A 23,032-nucleotide genomic window follows, 5' to 3' on the forward strand; every position below is an offset into this window, starting at 1 on the left:
CCAGGAAGATCAATTGAGCATAGAAAAGTATTTGAATCCGAAACAATTATGTATTTGACCCACGTGTGCCTCTGTATGGACTTTGTTGAGTAGTCAGTCCAGTGGTGAAACGTTGTTACTGCAGCTTGAGATTACGCTCACTCACTATGATAGAGTCACTCGAAGTCTCTACCCTTTCAAATACCGTCTTTGGTTCCTGTGAAGATAGAGGACCAGAGTTGCTCTCTTCACCTCTACTCACAGTGGACCCATCACATATGCAGAGCTTGTATCTGTACTGTCCCTCCTCTTTAACCCACACCCCAGTGCAGGCTGATCAGCCCGTATAAAACCTGCTCTACCTGGTCTCTGATCCGCTAATCTAGTATTCTTCGCGGGGAATTAGACGTAGCCACGGATAATCGGCAGGTACGATCCCCTGAGGCTCGTCTCGTACGAGCGGGCGACAGTATCCTACACCTCTCGCTGGAACACGTGTCATTTGAACGAAAGGGTTACGGCTTTGGGGCCAATTTACGAGAGATAACGAATGGCTGGGTGTTAGCGCTACCGCTGTGCGTATGCGTCTTGCTCCTCAGCTCCACTCTGAACTAGGCCATCTCCTTCAACCAGCCTCATACAGTACTCTCAGAGACAAAGCGTCATACAGAACATCTGCACTCTCAGAAACAAAGCATCATACGGCACATCTCTTCTCTCTGAAACAAAGCGTCATACAGTACCTGTTTGTATGGTGTTACCACAGTATTTTGCATTGAGTGGTAATGGGAAATCGAAAAAGCAAACATATGAAACTCTAAAGTGGTGGTGGGGGGAATAACAATACCATTGCATTAAAATGGCTGTTGATTACCTTTCCAAACACAGAAAGACATTTTAATAATGCTCCTCGCTGTAATGAACCACAGGATCCGTCAAAACGTGTGTCAGCGGTTCCTTTTCCGACCCCATACTAAGTGTTTATCTCGCAGGCCTGGCCTTCCTGGTGTAATATCATTACACCAGCACGCCATCCATCTTCTGGGGGAATTACCTCTCCCGCTCATTTTCTGTTTGTTTTCCAAACATTTCTTTGCGTGTGTTTATTCAGAGAACTTCAAACGTACAGGGGGAAATATTATTCAGCGCACACAAATGCCTCGTGTGCGTGACAGGAAATTGGCAGGCGAGCGCTGGCGCGTTTGTGAGAGAAATCGGCGGGAGAGGAGGAGGGTGCGGAGCGCGGCTGAACGTTCCCAGCAGTGCTCCCCCGTCCCATTACTTATGCACCGGAAAGTGACGGGACTCGGGCAGCTTCTGTTTCACCACGGAGGAAGATGTAGCTGTCGGCACCGCTGTGCGTCTCCGCAACCCATCGCTGCAGCCTACCCGGGGGGAGACGGAAAACGTGGCGCTCACTAGGGCAACGCTTTTTCTCTTGACCGCTGGCTGGGCTGGCCGCTTTATAAAGGAGGATATGGAGCTAACATCGCTCTCTGTTCTTGTTTACCTTCTGTCTCCTCCTAAGTGGGTGGTGGGGGTGATTATTGCAGTGCCATCCTGTGGTTCCCTCAGGCTACCTAGCTTTGTAAAGCGCTAACCTTTTCAAATTCCTGCACTGCTCAGATGGAGCTAGCTCTCTCCTTCCCCCCCCCCCCACCCATTCCCCCACAATCCTTTGGGTTTTTCCAGTCAAATCAGGCTCTGATTGCTTCGGTGTGATTGCTCTCACCTGTCTGTAAGAACACCTGTCACTCAGGCGGCGGTCTTCGTGATCAGACTGGGTGATAATCCCTCACACAGTGTCCCCTCGCTGAGAGGAAGCTCCAGGTCCCCACAGCGGTATGAGGTTTTAATGGCAATCATCTCCTTTGTGTATGGCCAGCTCCACCGAACCATGGCCGACAGTGAACACTAATCAACAGTCTCATTTGGCGTCCATTACACGACCTCTCCGTTTAAGCCGTAACCCTGTTCCTCCTCTGGCACTGTTTTTTACCCAGCGATGTCCCCAGAGCCGAGCAACACTATAACACTATAATCTAATGTTTTTTACAGGACAGTGAAATATCCGTGCTCTGTTTCTGTGTTTACGAGGTAAATCCGTCTGATGAAGGCGTTCGAAAACGCTGCACCTGCTCCTTGCACTGCTCTCCCTACGCCTGTCATTTTGAAGAATGCAATTTGTGGGTTTGGAGCAGGGCCAGGCTGACCCGCACGGCGAGGCCCGGTGGGTTAAACAAAGCTCCGCTGCTTCCCTGAGGCCCGCGGGGCCCCGGCGCATCGGTCGCCGTCGGAGACAGCTCCGAAAGCGCCGCCGTTCCCCTCCCAAAATTTCATCCGAGGTGGCTTAAAGGTGGTCATCATCCCCCCGGCTGCACGAGTGCCTGTCCCAGCAGTCTGAGCTGCAGCTGATCTGCTGCAGTCACAGTGTGCCACAGTCCCTTCTGCGTGCACCCACACCTCAAACTGAGGGCCCATCTCATCCTGTAGCTTATTTTTCACCTCCATCTTCTGTTCCTTGCGTCTTTTCCTTGCTCCTGGCTCCACCCATTGGCGGAGGCAAGAAAGAGTGGTATAAAAGGGAAAGAATACTTGCAAAGGAAGCGCTCATGTTTTCTTGCTCACAAAACCTTCAGGCGCCTCCTAGCTCCTGGCTAGAGTCCGAGAAAGAACATACAGATTTAACAGATTGTAATTTCCTTAAAGATGGCAGACCTCAATCAATTTCCAGTTGAGGCAAGGAACATGGAGAAAGGAGATGAAGAATATGTGATGACCCCGTGGTTCTCTGAGCTCAGCCACAGGGGTTAATTCAAGTCACTTTTTTTCTGACCTCATGTCCTTGTTTCTCGCCCAGACCTGGAAATCGATTGATGTCTTTAAGGACATTCCAACCGGCTCCCTGACAGAACTGGGAGTGAGAAAGGGGCTCCCAAAAGAAGTCTTGAGCAAAGAAACACACGCAATTGTTTTTTCTGAATGCATGTATTATGCATGATAGATCTTTGGTTGCTCCTATCCCCATCTGCCAAGTCTGGATTTCACTTGGTGTCAAGGAGCAAGGACATTCCGTTTGCCTAATTCACATGTTCTCGATTCCACCAACATCGCTTCCTTTCCTTGCATCCTCTCTTTGCCTTCTCCAATGGGTGGAGCCAGTAAAGGAGGCAAGGAAAGGGAACGAGGATGTAAAAAATAAGCGACTGGAAGGAGCCCACGCTCACGCTCAGCCTCTAATAGGCCTCCAAAAAATCCTCCTCCACAGAACTATGCAAATGGAGGTCGTGCGGCTGGTCATTTACACACCTACATCTCACCCCGGTGTTGCTCATCATGGCGGCCGGGGCGGTCGGGCCTTTCAGTGAGAATTAGTCACGTCCCCCTCTTCCTCCTCCTCCATTACCTCCTCCTCTTCCGCCTCTTCTGGCTCCGTCTCTACGAGGAGGGAGCACGCGGCTCTCCGGGCCCGGGGTAAGCCAGATCACCTTTCTCCGGAGTAGTGATCCAGCGGTAATTCTATAATGCGCCCGTCGCAGAACATCTTGTCATCCACCAGCCCCCCTCGCCGCGGTAACAACAGAGCCGGAATGGCCTCTGCGGCTCAAGCGGGGAAAGAAAGAGAGGGGAAAATAAAAGCCTGAGGGATGAGGTTAACAAAAGGCGCTTATTTTCTTTCTGCCCATGTCCTGTTCTGGACAATTAGAGACAATATTGTGTTGGGTTTTCTCGCTCGTTTTTCCTCCCTGAGGGTGGTTAGCGCGGCGCTCGGTTTGACAGCAAGGCCAGAATCGGTTTCCATAGTTTCCGCCACGGTGACCGTTTGTTCGGCCTCTCTTTGTTCCCCGAGAATCCCGCCGAATGCTGTGTCCGCAGTTTCAGCCACCTTTGAAGCAGAGGTGGCTTTGCCGGCAGGGAAAGGTGTGCTGTCAGTAGGTTTGGGTCACCGCCCGGAGGCAGATTTCACCTTTCCCGCGAAAGCGCTGCCTGTCTATCAGTTACCGTCGGGGCCTCCTGGTTATTGTGTGTCCACCAAGAAATAGGAAAGTACTCTGCCCTGAAAATGAACTGTGCTCAACAGGCTTTTCTCACAGAAAGTCTTCAAACGCAAAACATACTGCATGTATTCTGCAGTGTTCACAATTCCCCAATACTCTAGGGAAAGGCCTCCAAATGTATAAAAAGCTGTTTTACTGCAATAATGTAATCCACAAAAACCAGCCTGTGAAACAAAAGTTTAACTCCAGTCCTGGGGGGCCACACTGTCTGCAGTTATATCTCCCATCCTGGGAGGCCACGGTGTCTGCAGGTTTAACTCCAGTCCTGGGGGGCCACAGTGTCTGCAGGTTTAACTCCAGTCCTGGGGGGCCACAGTGTCTGCAGGTTTAACTCCAGTCCTGGGGGGCCACAGTGTCTGCAGGTTTAACTCCAGTCCTGGGGGGCCACAGTGTCTGCAGGTTTAACTCCAGTCCTGGGGGGCCACAGTGTCTGCAGGTTTAAATCTGGTCCAGGAGGGCCGCAGTGTCTGCAGGTTTAACTCCAGTCCTGCGGGGGCACAGTGTCTGCAGGTTTAACTCTAGTCCTGGGGGGCCACACTGTCTGCAGGTTTATCTCTGGTCCAGGAGGGCCGCAGTGTCTGTGGTCGTAGATTTCTTTCAATCAGCAGTCAAATAAAGTGATGTTTATTTCAGCAGTCAAACAGTCAGCAGTCAAATAAGATGACCCTCTGCAGAAAAAAGGTAAAAGCTTATTGGGGAAAAAATAAACTTCACTGAAGTTGATGCATGAGAAGAAGATGATTTGACAGAATAACCAATGAAATGCCATCACTTTGAGCTGAATTATGGCTTGAATACCCACCCACAGGAGACCATAAAGACAGAGATGCCCCAATATCGCATGTCGGCCCTGATACAGAACAATCTCTGGACACACTGTCTTTCTGCTTTAAAACAGACTGGTCATTAATTATTGACCCACCATCAATGCATAAAATGCGGAAACGTGACCTTCAAACAAATCATATATTAATTTTAATGTGAGTACTTCAGCCTAGGATCAGAGTTTTTCCAGGCTTGGGGAGAGGCACAGACTGAGTTGCCGACTTTCTTTTGCACAAAACTATTGACATGAGATTTAATAAAGGCATTCCATAAGGAAGGGATAATTTATTGCTCTCTTACACCAACACGAGTCTGGCGCCCAACGGAAAATATGGAAGCCAGACTGCCAGGGTATGAACACAAATGTTTTATACTCTCTTCTGGGTATCCTTTTAATTTAATTAATGTGCCTTTGCTGTTGGATTCTAACTTTCCCCAGCAGTTATTGACTCTCTGATTTAGAGGTGGAGATATAAATATAAGCATTTCCTGTTGAGGTCGCTCCCGAACATTTGAGTTAGAGGTACGGTGGAAACAGTCATCAAAGCGGTTCTGTACCAAAAGCACAGGAGCGACAGGGGACGGTGTATGTGTGTGTGTGTGTGTGTGTGTGTGTGTGTGTGTGTGTGCATGAGAGTGTGTTTGTGTGTGTGTGTGAGGGGGGGACTCTTCAGGTGGGGGTGAGTGAGATGCAGGCGTTTTTTTAAAGTGTGTCCTCCTCTGTTTGCTGGTAGTGAGTGACAGTGGAGTGTGTGTGTGTGTGTATGTTTGTGTGTGTGAGGGGGGGACTCTCCAGGTGGGGGTGAGTGAGAAGCAGGCGTTTTTTTTAAGTGTGTCCTCCACTGTTTGCTGGTAGTGAGTGACTGTGGAGTGTGTGTGTGTGTGTGTGTGTATGTTTGTGTGTGTGTGTGTGTGCGTGTGTGTGGGGAGGGGGGGACTCTTCAGGTGGGGGTGAGTGAGAAGCAGGCATTTTTTTAAGTGTGTCCTCCACTGTTTGCTGGTAGTGAGTGACTGTGGAGTGCCACATTGACAGGGAAAACAGCAGAATGTGCATTATGCCACCCTCAATAAGAGCCCCTCCCTGACACCCAGGGGATGGCTGCATCACTATAATATAGATGCACAGCTACACAATCTAAGAGCTAGCTGCATAAACCTCTCCTGTCCACAAGAAGTAGAGTAGACTTGGTTACTTTTTGAAGTGTAAGGTGCCATTTTGTGCATTTGTGCATTGTGATGTTGTGATCAGAGTTGATCTTTGAAAGCTCTGGAAGCTTGCGTGATCTGTATTTGCAGATTTCAGTCCTGTATCTGTATTTGCAGTCCTGCATTTCGCCCAGTTCTACTGTGAAAACAGCGGATGGCCTGTGCGCTGGCAGCTCTCTGAGCGATTCAGTTCGGCACGTTTGATGAGCCTGAAACCCAAACGAAAGAGCAGCAGGGTATATTCACTCTGTTACTGAACGAGGGCGAGGAAAACAATCACACAGAGAGTGAGTGAGAGCGAAATAAAACAAAAGCTCTCTTCAAAAGTTGTACGGCGAACGTTTTACCTCGAAAATGTCTGCGCGTTTGTAGCCGCCCGTAATTGGAAACGGTGCAACCAGACGTCAGGGCGACACACGTCATCCCTAGGAGAGTCCATCAGCTAAATAAAACTGTCATTGCGCTGATTTGTTACATCGATAAATAAAAGACGACAAGCGAAGTAGCTGCTCTTTTTGTGAAATTATAGTGCAGAGATCCGAGTCACGCGCCTCTCCCTCCCCCTGCTCAGATCTTCCCCCAGCCTCTGCTGTCAGGCTCGTAACGTTACAGTTATGAACATAACCTGCTCATAATAAACCTCTGCTTAATCCCTTCTGAAGAAGCAGTGTGGTTGTATGTAGTCTGAGGATCCTTTTGGTGATAGCAAATTCAAACGGGATAATTCTCTGGCTGTTCATCAGTGTAGGAAATACCTGGGTAGAGGCTGACTAAAATATTTTAGGTCCAGCTGGGTAGCAGGTTTTCTATTTTTCTTTTTTGCTGAAACCAATCTCGTAAACTGCAACTGCCTGTTCCGGAACAGTCTGGAGATAAAGTTGCCGGGATTGAGAGGTCATCCAGACATTCTGAAGGTGTTCTAGATGGTGATGCAATGAGGGTTGTCAGGGCTGGTCATTTGGCATATGAAGAAATTGGTCAAATGAACAGCAGATGCACTCAGACTGACCTCGACTAACTGTAAACGTCCCTCACCCGCACCATCCAACAAACACGAATGAATACCGTGCCTGCGACAGAATGGAACATACCATACGCCCGAGTACTCTACCAGCCAGGATTTGGGAGACCTGTCTTCCCCACATCCCCCCAGGGATGAGCAATTAGATGATCAGCTCTCAGTAATGGCCTTCTCTTGTTTGAGCGAGGGTCTGGGAAGCAGCGGATGGAAAAGGTTAAGAAGCCGGAGTGAATTTAAAGGCCAGGGTATACAGAGGGAGAGAAGGCGAAGAGGTTGAGTGAGGTTTGTGTGGATTCAGGGACACTGTCTCAAGGCAATACTGATGAAGATGTTCACGGCAAACGTTACTGCACCGATCGGCACTCTGAGCAGCGTGACAGCGCTGTGGAAATCAGGCCAGGTACCATGCTGCTGCAGGGTTAATGCCTCGAGTAACACGGGAAGTGTGAACAACAACATTCATGAACAGAAAACACACTTGCACACCAAAATAAATTCTTGGTTTTAAAAATAAAAATACATTTCTGTGCTCGATTGATCATGCCCGGTGTAACTGAGCCAATCAAGAGGACCAGAAGGCAGGGTTGGTACTTTTTGAGAGAATATTGGTTTCAGACACTTGTCAATACACCAGACAAGCTCAGAAAAGTGGAGAAAAGTATTTGAATCCAAAAACAATTATGTATTTGACCCAGGTCTGGTTTGCACGTACACGCTAGTAGCAGCACACACACATGCACACACACCGGCACGCTTGAGTGCACACTAATCATTATGATTCTAGAACAATTCCAGTTTGCTGCTGTAATACACAAACAGTGCAATGTGAAGGTCACAAAGATACTATGGGCTCCAATAAACTCTCTCTGCTGTCTGTTGATCAAACTAAATGTAGTTACTATGGATCGGGGGTGTCCAATCTTACCCAAAGAAAGGCGGGTGTGTGTGCCGGTTTTTGTTTTAGCCCAGCACTAAGACACCTGCCTCAACTAATGAAATAATCAAGGCCTTCAATCAAAACCTTAATAAGTGGAATCAGATGACTTAGCGCTGGGCTAAAACAAAAACCTGCACCCAACCCGGAACTTTTCAGATGAGATTGGACACCCCTGCTGTAGATAATGGGATCATGCCTTTAAGACAGAATGTCTTGGACACATTATTGAGTGGATGTCCCTAGGAGGGGGAAGGGAACCATTTGGTTAGTGACTTTGGAGCAGACAGGTGATTCAGTAGGAAGGCATACAGAGCTCCCCCTATCCTACACTGACTCTCCCCAAAAGCCCATTATACTCCAAATACATTAACATTGATTCAAGAACCAAGGGCCATACTGATATAAACCAGACATATACTACACATTTCATACAATCACACACACAAGCACAAGCGCACACACACTGACAGAAAAACTCACACGCATGCACACATGCACATGCACACACACACACACACACACACACACACACAGCGTGAGTCGGAATCTAATTATTTTAAGGACTTACGCGAAAGGCTAATTGCACTGGGGCCATCAGAGTAATCAAATCAATGTTGAATTAGGGAGCTGCAGAGAAAATCCTCTTTCTATATTGTCACATTAAAGTACTTAAAAAAATACAATAAATATAGTTAAATGTAATAAATATAGAGTGGATTCGTCATCTGTAACAGTTTTGCTTGAATGCACACTGCTACACACACTCACACAGCACCACCGACTTGCAGGAAGTAAACGTTCGGACTGAAAATCATAAACGCTACCCGACCAATCAGGCGAGGACCGGAAGCCATTAAGCAGGCCGATGATTGTGCTGTCGAACGCCACGGCTCATTAAAGCAGATCGCGGCTGCCATTTTGTGCCTCCTCCCCGGCCCGCTTTAGAAAAATGAAACAAAATTAATTCTGGAGAGAGCCTGTGTTTTGAATGCGAGCCAAGCAGAGCCTGACCCAGATCAACTGTGATTAAATCACCGGTTGCAAGGGTCTGCAGAGAAGGTCACCAAAACAGCATTAGGCCTGATTTGCCCCATCCCTTCCACGGGAGAAATAAAAGTCATCTTTCATCTAACTAATTTTCTCCTTGTTCCATTCCCCAGATTGCCTTTTCGTGACGGATTATTTCACCCGAACGCCTCGCAAGCTGAGCGCCTACCGGTCCTTCGCCAGCGTGGAGCTCTTCCACTTCAACGTGCCTGACGACACGGTGGTCGCCGTCTGGAACCTCATCACCTTCAAGGAGCAGGGCGGCACGTTCGGCGACAGCTGCCCCGACCGCAACGTGACCGTGTGAGTGTGCCCCTCTTTCTTTCTTTTTTTGAACAAATGTTTTTATTCTAACATTTTAAAACTTCTATATTCAAGAGTTTCCCCCTTAAAATTAGCCCCCACTTTTAGTTTTTACCTCTTGTGCTATCTGGGGGCTTGGGCTGTAGCATAGTGGTTAAGGTAACTGACTGGGACACGCAAGGTTGGTGGTTCTAATCCCGGTGTGGAATATAGGAATAGGAATAAAACAGCAGTTTCAATGTATCAAGTTTGAATCCTGATCGAGGGCCTTTCAGTGTGGAGTTTACATGTTCTCCCTGCGTCTGTGTGGAGTTTACATGTTCTCCCTGCGTCTGTGTGGAGTTTACATGTTCTCCCTGCATCTGTGTGGAGTTTACATGTTCTCCCTGCGTCTGTGTGGAGTTTACATGTTCTCCCTGCATCTGTGTGGAGCGTGTATGTTCTCCTTGCATCCCCCTGGGTTTTCTCCAACAGTCCAGAGATGGTACAGGCTGGGCTAATTGGAGCCTGGATTGCCCGTAGGTATGAATACGTGTGTGAATGGTGTGTGTGGCTCGTAATCAATTGGTGACCTGTGACCTGCCCAGAGGGTGTATTCCTGCCTTTCGCCCATTGCATGCTGGGATAGACGACCCTGACCAGGAATAAACAGTCTAAAGAAATGGATGGATGGTACTGAGATTGATCGTTTTTAAACACATAGTATTGAGTTGTGCCTTGTATTGTTTATTGTGTGGTTTGTGCTGTGCATTTAGAAAACGAATTTGATATTTTTACCATGACCACAGCAAAATAATTAACATTTACATTGATAGCATTTGGCAGACACTCTTATCCAGAGCGACATACAACAAATACTCAGCGTTGAATTAACTCAAACATATAGTCATATGTTATAACTCAGTTATATGAGTTGAATAGAGACAAAGCATATTCTATCTGAGTTTGTACTCTGTCAGAGTTGAATTTACACTGAAAGTGTTGCTGTGGAGTAGGCGAACATGGTAAAACTATTACCTTTAATAATTTGTGACATGCTCTATTAAGAAAACAGCCATTTATTGCCAAATACTGGTGGAGTGTGTGAATAACTGATTCACAGCACAGAAAACATTGTACACATCATTGAGGCAAAGGGGAGCCATCACTGTGTTCTATTCCCTTCATTCAAAAACTCAACAGTTGCCCTGACATTTAAGTCAAGCAATTTAAGTTCCATTATTGCATTAAAAACACACTACTGAGCAACCTATTCTCTTTGGAATAGTGAGTAAAAAGATGTGGTTTTTGCATGAACAGATTTTGTTTTGTTTTTGTTTGTTTGTTAATTTGTTTTATTTTGAAGTGAGCATTCTGGATTTTCGCCTCCATAATGCTCACTTCAATTTTCCATCCATGAACATCCGCTCTGTTTGAGGATTGGCTCCGTGTGTAACAGAGAGGAAATAAAAAAAAAACAGTCGGTATCTCCCTGTGGAAGGAGTGGGTCTTTGTTCAGCTTGAGAACACCCATGGAACAGAGACTCAGAGCGCAGCCAGTGCAGGGATCAATACCGGGGCGATAGAGTGGCCCTTAGCAACAGCAAGGTTCATTACTTATCCTGAGAGCAGTCCTCCTCCTGCACTGACTCCTGTGAACACTCCCACCCTGGGCCTGGCTAACTGTCACAGCTAGCCTTAGGTGTGACACAGACTAATCAGAAAAAAGGTTAAGGTGGATGTGTACACAACAGAGACCGGGCCTGTGTACTGAATAATGCAGGTCCCAGGTGTAGTTTGACTGACTGATCTGTACACCCCCTGGACACATATGGATTTTTTCTTTATTTGAATAAAGCCGGCTCTATGTATTTGTACTTATGTATTTACAGTACATTAACACAGCAATGTTTTCATAGTACAAACACGGTTACTGCATTATGGTTCGCAGAAGACAATATAGACGGACTGTGCCTCCAAATAGACTGTGCAGTATGGATGGAGCGTGGGGATGTATGTATGCTCGCATTTGCACTGTGTGTGTACAATGCAGTGTATGCATTATTCGCTGTTTCTGTTCATTTCAATACATGTATAATGGAAGGAGGAAGAACTTTATACTTCTGATTGTACAATTTATATTCACACATGACCAAACTAATATTAGAGAGCTCCATGTGTTATTTCATATAGTTGTCACACCGGGGGGAACAGAAGAACCAAAAGCAGACAGGGGTGCAGAAACAAAGGCAGGTTTAAAAGCAAAAGCAGGGGCAGACAGAGCGGAGTCAAGAAACCAGGGGGTCAGTCCAACTGGGCAGAGGTACAGATATCCACAACAACCAAAGAAGAGTCCAGGGAAGCAGGCAGGGGTCAAAACAGGAAATCCAGATAAACAAGGGCAAGGGAACAAGGAGGCTAGAACTGGGGGAAGGAATAAAGGGCTCCTGACTAAAAAAACAGGACAAGACGAACTAGCAGGGTGCAACTGAAAAAGACAGGTATAAATACACGGGGGAATGAGACAAACTAGGCAGGGCATGGGAGTGAGGGCGGTCTAACAAATAAACATCAGGTGAGACACATGAAAGGGTAATGCAATAATGAGGGGGAAATGAAAACATGGACTGGATTCACAAAGACTCACATGTAATACAACGGCTCCGGACTAGGGAGTAGACAATTGCAGAGAATCAGGAGATGCGGAGATACTGCCAAATGCCATTAATGTAATGTAATACGGAGACACAGGTGCGAATACTTCGCTGAAACTAAGCAAGTAATCAGTGATAGAATAGGGAGGCAGAGTTACAAAACAGAATTGAAACTGGAGATGCATTAGTGAGTTAGTTAAGTGATTTAAATTACAAATACCCAAAACTAGTGAATGCTAGTTTGTTAGTTTGACAAACATATAAGTGTGTTAGTATAATTAGTACTGTACAACTTCTATGTTAGTTGGGATTAGTATATTAGTGCTATGTACAAACATGAAAGCAGGAAGTAAGGAATGCAAGATTGTAAGGAAGGTTGAACCCCGGAACTACCGTAAACACCCGAATAGTGGGGCAGGCAGACAGGGGAGTGACTGGGCTAGTAAACATTCAGACTCAGACATCACAGGGGGAGACGAGTGCAAAGACTAATGAATATAAACAGCAGATATATAACACCAGACATCAATATGAAAAATAATAAATTACAAGAATAATGATAATAAACAATGATAAACTAACACAGGACAGAACACAGGAACATAGCATTTTGCTTCATGAATGTATAACTTGTATCCTTATTTTCAGGTCTAACTCAAGGGATATATATGACTAATATACAGTAATAATTACAGGTGTCGCTTACATGTAACATCAAATAACTAATAAAGCATGTCTCAAAAGGCCCTTATCAACTAAAATGTTTGTCTTGCCCATCGACAGAGCAGGCGAATAAAGCTTCTTTGATTATCGCCTCTCTCTGGGATTGGACCAAGGGGAAATGCTTCTATCAATAGCAGGCTTGTGATTTAATGGCACTGCGTGGGTGTTTCAAACCAACCATCACGTCCGAGGCTCAATCTGGGATACATATTTGTTTTCCCAGAGTGCTTTGGTCCAGAACATTCTAGATGGATTGCCATGGGGAATGGATGTATATTTAGACCAGGCTTGGTGATAGTTTGATAAAGATAACTGTAAATAGAGATGCTCAATGATTGCATATGCAGGGTTTATTTATATTATCACACATCATGATCCAACAACTGTTACAGTAGCCACTAGGGGGTTGGACTTGGGACATGGTACATGGCTCACGTGTGGATGAGAAACACGCATAGGCAGACGGGAAACCACCACGGACGATACGCTGCTAATTAAACGTGTGCTGCAGAAGCGGCGAGCTGGCGCTTTCATTCTCTCCTTTCGCGGGTCTTCACTTTGGAGAGAACGCGCGATGTATCTACACTCAGGGTGAGAAATTCATTCTGTAGATCACACCGACGCCACTCAGATAACGCGGGACGCCAAAGAAAGGCAGTAATTAATCAGCTTGCCCGTTGGTGCTGGGCAGATACTGGGAAACTGTTAAGTGGAGTGAAGCAGAGGGACCAACGAGCAGCGGATAACCGGGGCACGTCATAAAATCAATATATCGCCGCTGGATGAGAGATGGCGACACTCGTTAAACTATAGCTGAGAAACCGAACAGAAAAATAAATTATTTTTTTCACTCACAAAAAAAGCACACCATGCAAAGCCCAGTGGCTTGTTGATCACATAACTTGGCTGGCATGTGCAATGACAAGCAAACAGTTGTCTCCCTCACATGGACTTACTGAGACACGTCCTGAAATGTCTTTGTCGGAATCAAACGACCGGCGCAATTTTTGGACGGCCGAAGGAACGGCAGTTCTGGAGGTGCTTATGCTGTCGGTCACACAGACAATGGGCGACCGCCTAGAAATGACTGCAACATTTGCGTTATTACCGAGGTAAAATCAAATAGCCGCCCCATAACACGATGCTGGGTTAAAATTGAGCATAATAAAATTAGCGTTTATAGCCTGCTGTGAAATAGAATGAGGGCGAGGATTTCCAAACACCCGGACTCAATTTAGTGCAAAGAGACCTCCTATTTCCAAACAGGCATAATTGGACTGGCATAATCTCAGCCTGGGCCCTCATCCTGAAGAAAACGCGATGTTATAAAATCTAAACGTTTTAGACTTTGGGAAATTACAAAGAACACCTCAGATCCAACCACAGCAGGGATCTTGGGGGATTTCTCCAAGTTGTTTAGCGCGTGGATATGGTTATGGGTCCCCTGGTGAGCTCCATACTACTACACATGCACTCCAAGGACACTGCAGTACAGACAAGGTCAGAACCTGGCAGGGACCCAGATGGGTGAATTTCCCCAGAGCCGTCGTGCCAACCTTTCTCGTGACAGACACAATAAACCATTAAACTCCACTCTCCTCCAATTCACTGCAAAAAGAAAAGCAGAAAGGGAAACTGCTTTGTGGGAAACTGTTTTTTTATAAAAAACTTGATTCAATGGAATAATTGATTTGAACTATGAGTTTTAATGCTACAACAGTCGTAATTAACAGAGAGTCATGGCAGGCAGCCCTATAACAGAGCAAATAGATGTGCTGAAGCTATAAAGAAAGATTCTGGTTTGTACAAAAAAGGAACAGAGTTAAAATAAGTCTATATTGTTCTCATGTATTCCTCAGAATAGATTTAAAGAACTAGTTTGGCACCACATTTTAAAATGAGCTAGACTCGCAGTAAGATGTACAGAGACGGGCGTCATGGTTTGTCAAGTGTCTTTAAAGCAGCTGTATTACGTTGGTTTTTCATATAAACGATAAGTAGCAAGCACTCACTCAGCTTATTGTTATTTTATATTATGCAACAGTTCCGAAACCAGGTTGGCAATTCTGCCTTCATCAGCATAACACATGCGAATAAATTCAGGCAAATGCATTTTTTATTTTTTTTTGCCATAAATTTAATATGAATTTAACTTAAAACTTTGAATGCAGGAGGCCGAATTATGTGAACTTTTGAAATGTCACGTGTCATGACACACCGCACCTTTGCACTTGCACCACACACACCCAACGCATTTACATTTTTTACTTTTATCACACTGCCTTTAAAAACAGGGTTTTGTAAGAGGCGATAGGACAACGGGCCACACTCGGTTAGTTCGCGATAATTGCGCTTTGCACTTTGATTGAAGGGAATTGCATTCCTGCGCGGAATTAGAGCGGCTGTTCGCGGCGCTGTCTGCGGTGCTGAAAACAGGCAGGGAATGCTAATTAGACCGCGCTAAATCTACTGCCCTTCTTTCACCTTTAAAATAATGACCGAGTTCTGATACATACAACCTCAGCAATGTCCCTGGCCGCTTCTCTGTGGCAAATATTGGGGTCAGTCTCACTTTCTGGGCTCTATCTTGGAGTCAGCGCAACACGGCGCTAACCTGACCACAAGTTTCATTGCTAGTTTAATTTAGAGAGATATTTATAAAAAATAAAGCAGAACACTGTGTGTGCGTGCCAGCGTACATAGCACATAATTGACATAATATCAGTGTGTGTATTACAAATATAGGCTTATTTGTTGCACTCGGTTGCATCTGGGCCTGTGTCTTTGTGTCCTCTCATAGTCTTCTGATCATATCGATGAAATGGAAGTGACTTTTCAGACTGTGATGTAAAGCGATTTAATTGTTTTGTCAGTGTGTGTGTGTGTGTGTGTGTGTGTGTGTGTGTGTGTGTGTGCCCTTGCATGTGTGTGAATTTATGTCTGATATCCAGAGAAACTGAGAGGTGATTTTGAAAATAGATAAGTTGAGGGAATCCATATGAACCAGGAGTAAGGGGGTGTCCAATCCATGAAATATGCAGCGAATCTAATTCTTAGAAAGGCAACAAGAATATATGTGTGCATAGGTGTGCATGTAAGTATTCATGTACATGTATGTGCAGAGGTGTGAGAGCAAATTATAGATGAATTTAGAGTGAAGACGTTAAGACCCCTTTTTGGTTCATATTACCATGATCTGTGCGTTTTCACCTACTGTTTCCACCCTTTCATTATTCCTGGGTCAAATTGACCCGAACATCAGATCAGAGAGATACATTTGTAGGGGGGTGTAGTCTGGGCACTGAATTAAAATCTGTTCTTTTACATGTTCTTCACAGAAAATAAGCCAAGGCCATGGAGTTTCTGGTTAAAAATACAAACAGGTCAATTTGACCCGAACAGCACATGTGGGTTAAGAGAACAAATCTTTGGTGGAAAATGGTAATTGATGCAGGTGAAAGCATTTGCTTTATGACCAACCAAAACCTGGTCTTTATTTGGACCCTGGAGAGGAAACTGTCTCATTGCAGCAGTGCCAGATCTCCCCTCTTCCCCATCTTGAGAACATGCAGCATGTTAGCACTGCAGCTCAGAACAAACAACAGAATGGGGGGGGGGGGGGTCTGATCTGCAATTCTGAACAGATTTTTTATGCTCTCACAGAAATCTGTGTCATACATCAAAAAGTGAACATCATTCATTAATTCTTGCGCTATTTATACAGGATCCATTTAATATATTTAATAAAGTAGAAAGCAGATTTCTGACCTTTAATGGTGTAAACAGAACTTAGCAAAGTTCTTGTTATTGTTTTTTTTTTTTTTTTAATGCCATTTCCAATGCCACTTGGGTGATATAGTTTAGAAAGAAATTGAATAAATATAACCCCAGTGCATTGTAACGTATAGATGTGGCGATAATTAGGTCAGAGAAGACAAGTCGCTGTTTTTCCCAGAATAATGAGGCATGGCTTTGCTGACCGGGACAGGGAAAGGTTTTTTTTTGCACATGTAATTAAAGAGCCTCCGTTCCGCGCACATCACCGCTTCTGCTGTTATTTCCCCCACTTGATTAATAGCTTGACCTGCTAACAACTGTGCCCTGCGTGTCACTCTGGTGGAACAATACACCGGGTAATCCTCCGCTGGCCGGACCCCTGGGCTCAGCCTCTCTTCAGCGCTCATTTGCACAAAATGGAGGACGGCTATTGGTCAGATAACAGCAGGGAATGGGCCTGAACCCGCGTAGACCCTCTGTAAGGGCGTTTTAAAGACACTGTGTGTGACCCTGTGTAAGGGCGTCTTAAAGACACTGTGTGTGACCCTGTGTAAGGGCGTTTTAAAGACACTGTGTGTGACCCTGTGTAAGGGCGTTTTAAAGACACTGTGTGTGACCCTGTGTAAGGGCGTTTTAAAGACACTGTGTGTGACCCTGTGTAAGGGCGTTTTAAAGATACTGTGTGTGACCCTGTGTAAGGGTGTTTTAAAGATACTGTGTGTGACCCTGTGTAAGGGCTTTTAAAGACACTGTGTGTGACCCTGTGTAAGGGCATTTTAAAGACACTGTGTGTGACCCTGTGTAAGGGCATTTTAAAGACACTGTGTGTGACCCTGTGTAAGGGTGTTTTAAAGACACTGTGCGGGAAGATAACAGTGGGGAATGGGCCTGAACCCGCGTAGGCGGGACTGAGACCCTCTGTGAGGGTGTTTTAAAGAAGACGGGGTGCGGGGGAGACTGGTGCATGACTAATTACAGCACAGACAGCTGGTAAGGAACAATCAAGCGTCCTTGGGGTGTCTTTAGAGCAGGAGGCTGCCTAGCTGGAACAGATCGCACGCTCTTTGTGTGTCTTCTTCTGTTGCTAACAGAGGGCTCGGCTGCTTGTTATTCAGAGAGCATGTTATCCTCCCCAAGAGTTCAGTGTTTGCTTTTACACACCCCGCCCCCCCCCTTCCCCCTCAAAATCCTATTTACCTGGGATCACAGGTGAGGGCGGGGTCAGCCCCCCCAGAGGACCCGTCCGCGCGCGGTAGTGAGGCGGTAAGCAGACGGACAGGACGGATGCTTATCACTGCGGAGCTCTCTGACCCGCTTCTCAGAGTTTTTATAGTAGAGGAGGGGCGGCCCGTGCTTCCTCTCACCCCGGGTTGGAGGAGCCTCACCTGGGTGACATCGCTGAGATATGGGCCTCCTCTGACCGGAGGGAGCGCGGAGGAACCGCTTTTCTCCAATAATGCTGTTTGAGGCAGCCGCCGCGCTCTGAGTTATTACCTGCCAGCCTTCCCTGGCCCTGAGTTAGCCTCGGCCCCCCAGCGGATTACTCATCTGCAGGAGGAAAAAAGCCCTCTCCTGTTCAATGTCCTCCTCCCGTATCGCTTCCCCTGAACACTCCCAGACACGCTTGGTCACAGATTACCGCAACATCCACTTCTGAAAGTGCACTCTAAAATAATAAGTCGGCCGTTCATAGAGGCGCATTTAATTTAAAGCCCTGTCTTGGTCTTGAAAGGGGCTAACAACCTTTAGGTTTAATTAGTAGATGCAGATAAGAATTAAACAGAGCTCAAATTATACCTCCAGTTGACAGCCTGCTTAAGGAAAACTACTGCGCGGATGAAACTGCTCTTATTTCAGCGCAGCTCCTTAGTTAGGGTTAGTATTCAACAATTCAATCTGTAAAAAAACAAGAAAATGAATATTTGTTTTCACAGATTGCATCAATCTTCTTCTTATTGTGTTTTCGTTATTATTATTGCAATTGTTATTATTGTTATCGTTATTGCCAAAAATGAAACTATACTCCAGAAGCCATTTGCTGACCACAAACAAAGACATTTAAAGACACATCATGGCTCCATCCCAGACTGCCTGACTGCCAGCCAATGGGAGGCAGGAAGGGGCGTAAGCAAAGACAAAGTGTCGTACAGTACAGTACCGTAATGAAGAGGCAGGGCTGTGTGACCCGGCACCACACTCTGTGCTCTGTACCGTAAATGAATCAGGCTTCGCTGGCCTTATTTAACTTATGACTGTCTCCCTCCAAATCAGCCATTTTGGAACAGCAGACATCTAATTGCCCGAAGTAGCAGAAAAAAAGAAAACAGAAAAGCTACTTGTTGGGATATTTGCTTATGAGTCTCTTCATGCATAATTTAACATCAGACACAATATGCCTTTTCCCTTTAGTAAAAGAAACAAAAAGAAAATAACATTGTCTGACTCAAGGATTCAAGGGTGACACTAATAATGTTCTCCTCCCGTGTTTGTTCTTGCCTGATTCATAATGGCTGTTATGAGGAAAACGACAGCAATGAGACTTAAATAATGGCAGACTAATGCTAACATTATGGCTCCAGCTGACATTGTGCTCCCTCCCACCCCCTCAGCCCCCTGCTTACTGCAGAGCTCTCAAACTCTGTGACATGGAGGGCCATGTGTGTGCTGGGATTTATTCCAGCCTTATATAAATAAACCTATATATAAACCTTGCTTACATACAGTAATCAGCTCAATTATCTGCTGAATTAGGGCTGTAGGTTTGCACATACTGTATATAAAGTGAAATGTGTTATAAGTGTTGTCTAAACAACAACTGTTGCTTATATTCTGGGTTTTAATGCAGTTAAATGCATGTGGCTGAATGAGTAATTTGAATAAACTGGTTTAATTTAATGCCTAATGTTTAGCCCTTACAGTATATTCCTATTTAATGTTTCAGATATGGAGCTCCACTGTTATGAGTTAAGCGACATCATGATTTCAATGCAACGAGACTCACACTGTCGATAGCGCTAATGCTAAAGGCTAAATGATGGCTCTGTGTGATACTGTGGTTACTCCTGTGGTGAGTTTACTGGATGCTTGGCCCTTCTTTCCCTGTTCACAGATATTTCAGATCTGGAGCTCCCCCCGTCATCAACCCCCTGCACACCCAGTTTCCCCGGGATACCATCGTCCCCGGATCGTTTGCCGTCACCCTGACGTGGACGCTGCCCAACCGGACCACCGGGGTGTTCAACGTCACCAGTCCCCTCCCGGGAGACTGGTTCCTCGCTGCCCACCTGCCAAAGGATGAGGGGAAGATTTCTGTAAAGGTGCCTGCTCATTTTCTGATGCTCAGCTTACAGCATGGCTGCCTTTCCCTGATTTGATCAATACATTTTATTTAGCAGACAATTTTATCCAAAGCAACTTACAAAAAATGCAGAGAACAAACAGCAGAACAGGTGGGATAAGGTACAATTCACATTAATACATTGGGGTTTGACTTGGTGTTGTCTTGCAGCCCCTTGTATAAAATCAGTCCGGACAGCAGACATCTGTCAAATACGTAATTAGTTTGGATTCAAATACTTTTCTGTGCTCGGTTGATCTTACCTGGTCCAACTGAACCAAGAGGACCAGTAGGTGGAGCTTACACTTTTTGAGAGTGATTTCAATACACCAGACAAGTTCAATAAACCATATTTGAATCCAAAACAACTATGTAATTGACCCAGATCTGGTGCTGACAGTGTCTAGTAGTCAAACAGCTAAGATTGTAATTGGACATTGTTCTGTCCAATCGGGGGAAGGTATCAGTTGATATGTTTGCTCTTGTATCTTTGAGCCGATGTTGGATCAGACCCCTCCAGTCTGCCTGTCCCCACAGCACCCAGTGGGACCTGATGTGTGTCTTGCCTGTTGGACTGTGGGGTAACCTGGTCTGGAGGCAGCATGGATATATTGAACAAATGAAAAAAAAAGTAATCTCACTGCTGGGAAATGTGCTGAACCGCCGGCTTGAGCAAAATGCCCTCACAGGAGACCCACTTCCCACTCAGAGGGCTTCCTTCTTTCACACAATCCACCGAGGCACACACACCGGGAGGAACCGTGACCCCATAATCCTCCTGGCCTCCGTTTGGGGCCGAAATGATGAAGGGATTTGGTGTTGAGGTTGGGGTTTATGGTGTGAGCCATGCTTGATTGGGAGGGAACCGGAGTAAAAACAGGAAAGAAAACCGAAGAGGTGAAACCTCCTCCACACCTTGTGTCCACGTTTATTTTGGTGGTCAGAGTAATTGGGACAAAGTCTCCAATTCCAGCTCACTGCTGACCCAATAAATCCAGTCTGAGGTATATCTCTCTCTGAGGCTGGTAGCGTTTGAGTGGTGAATGCTCAGACAGAAAGGCTACAGTAGAGAAAATTTGATTGGATAGAAGCAGCCCACGCCTTTTCAGTGCCTTTAAACTTTGAAAGCTTTGGGTCTAAATTTGAGCTTCTCAAAAATGTGCTTTCTTTTTTAATGTATTATACATACAGTATATACACACGCATACACAGACTATTGAATATAAGTGCAATGATTGTGGTGTATGTCTGGTTTATATCAGGACAGCTCTTTGGTTCTTGAATCAATGTTAATGTATTTGGAGTATAATGGGCTTTTGGGGAGAGTCAGTGTAGGATAGGGGGAGCTCTGTATGCCTTCCTACTGAATCACCTGTCTGCTCCAAAGTCACTAACCAAATGGTTCCCTTCCCCCTCCTAGGGACATCCACTCAATAATGTGTCCAAGACATTCTGCCTTAAAGGCAGAATCCTATTATCTATATAAACTATCTTTCGTTTTTATCAACAGAGAGGGTTTGTATGATCTGATAGTATCTTTGTGACCTTCAGTATGTATGTACTGTACATTGCAGTAGTAAACTTAAATTGCCCTATGAATCATCAAAATAAGTGTGTGTATGTGTGTGTGTGTGTGTGTGTGTGTGTGTGTGTGTGTGTGTGTCATGTGGTGTAACCAATATATTAAATTCTGAAAACACAATTATGCTCTTTTGTTGACTCTGAAGTGCAGAAAGTAATTACAAGAGAGAAAGGCATTTATATAAATTTCAAGTTCATTACATTTCCCTACAGTTGAAGATCAGAAGTAGTTGAAGATCAGAAGTGAAGTATTATCTGGTAAAAGCGCACTATAAGAAGCAGTATACATTTCAGCAAGTGTAAATTGATGTTTAACACACAAACTGTATTATTGCAGAAACATGTATGGCGTTTCCGAATAGCATTTTGGGGGAGTGAACTGATCAATCTTGTTTAAAAATACATTATATGATTTAAGACTGAACTAAGCAAATATGAGAGCATAGGTAAAGCTCAACTGAACATAGAAATATATATTTTTTAAATGAGTTGCCTCTTTGAAAACCCCATCCATCATTGACCCATCATAAGCTAATGCTGCATTGGTATGCAACAATATTATTCCACTCTTGGCAAATGCTTGATACCACTAAAGGAGCACAACTTTTATCAATACAGCAACAGGTACACGTTTTATTAGATTGCTGATGCTAGTCACTACAATGGGCAGTATTGACAAAATGGCCACAGGAAAACATCTCAAACAATAAAAAATATTCCTACTATACTCTACTACACAAAATGGTTCTAAAACGTACCCTAACCCTATCCATTTAACGGGCTCTTTGTCAGGCAAAATGGTTCTTTGTCTGGGAGTTTTCACACTTCACACATATGACTGAGGGTTACAGAAAGAACTAGAAAAGGTTCCAGTATTGCAGGGATCAACAAATCACGGTCGTCGAGGTCCACAAACTGCTGGTTTTCCACCCTCCCGCTACCTGGGAGTCAGGTGTGATGACAGGAGCACTAATTGTTCAGCTAATTACCTGTGAGAAAAGAAAACCAGAGCCAGATTTGGATTCGAGGTCCAGATTTGATGATGGCTGCTCTGTGGAATCAAGCCAAAAAACCCTTTCAGAACCCTTTTCTCTAATGAGACAGAATAAAACATGCAGCCTTGAGGGCAGCCTTCAGACAGACAGAAAACTTGTAGACAGACAGGAAACTAAACACATAAACATGTTCCCTGGGGCTGTATAGTCCATTATGCCCACATTCCCTGCCTGTGGCCCTCATAGAGCAGATAACTGCATGATCATAAAGGACTGTGAGTTCAGAGCGTTGAGGTTATTAGTACCATGAGCTGCACTGCACAGAAAACCCTGGGAGATAAATCTCGCAAAAATCTGTCTGCGATGAAATGGGAAAAAAAAATACAAATCTCACAGGACCTGTTCAAAATTATTTTCGTCCTTCAATCTCTTCACATTTAAAAAATACTTGTAACAATTTCACAGTGCCATTTTCTTCTGTTCCTTCCTTTCATTCAGATGCGAACACGCATCACTACAGCATGCTTCACGGCTGACAGGATGTCGAATTGGCTTTAAACTCATTTTCATAGCTACTGTCGTTGATTCTTTTTGGCTCACCATGACGACC

The 23,032-nt window shown here is 45.1% G+C and overlaps 1 protein-coding gene across 1 annotated transcript in view; it reads left to right on the forward strand.

Moving 5' to 3' along the window:
- Positions 1-23,032, forward strand: part of tmem8b (transmembrane protein 8B) — a 133,652-nt gene that overhangs the window by 37,465 nt on the left and 73,155 nt on the right. Inside the window, 2 exon segments of the mRNA XM_061261496.1 lie at positions 9,187-9,376; positions 19,619-19,826. Coding sequence (XP_061117480.1) covers positions 9,187-9,376; positions 19,619-19,826 — 398 coding nt within the window.

This window comes from Conger conger, chromosome 11 (genome assembly GCF_963514075.1).
Source record: "Conger conger chromosome 11, fConCon1.1, whole genome shotgun sequence".
Taxonomy (NCBI): Eukaryota; Metazoa; Chordata; class Actinopteri; order Anguilliformes; family Congridae; genus Conger; species Conger conger.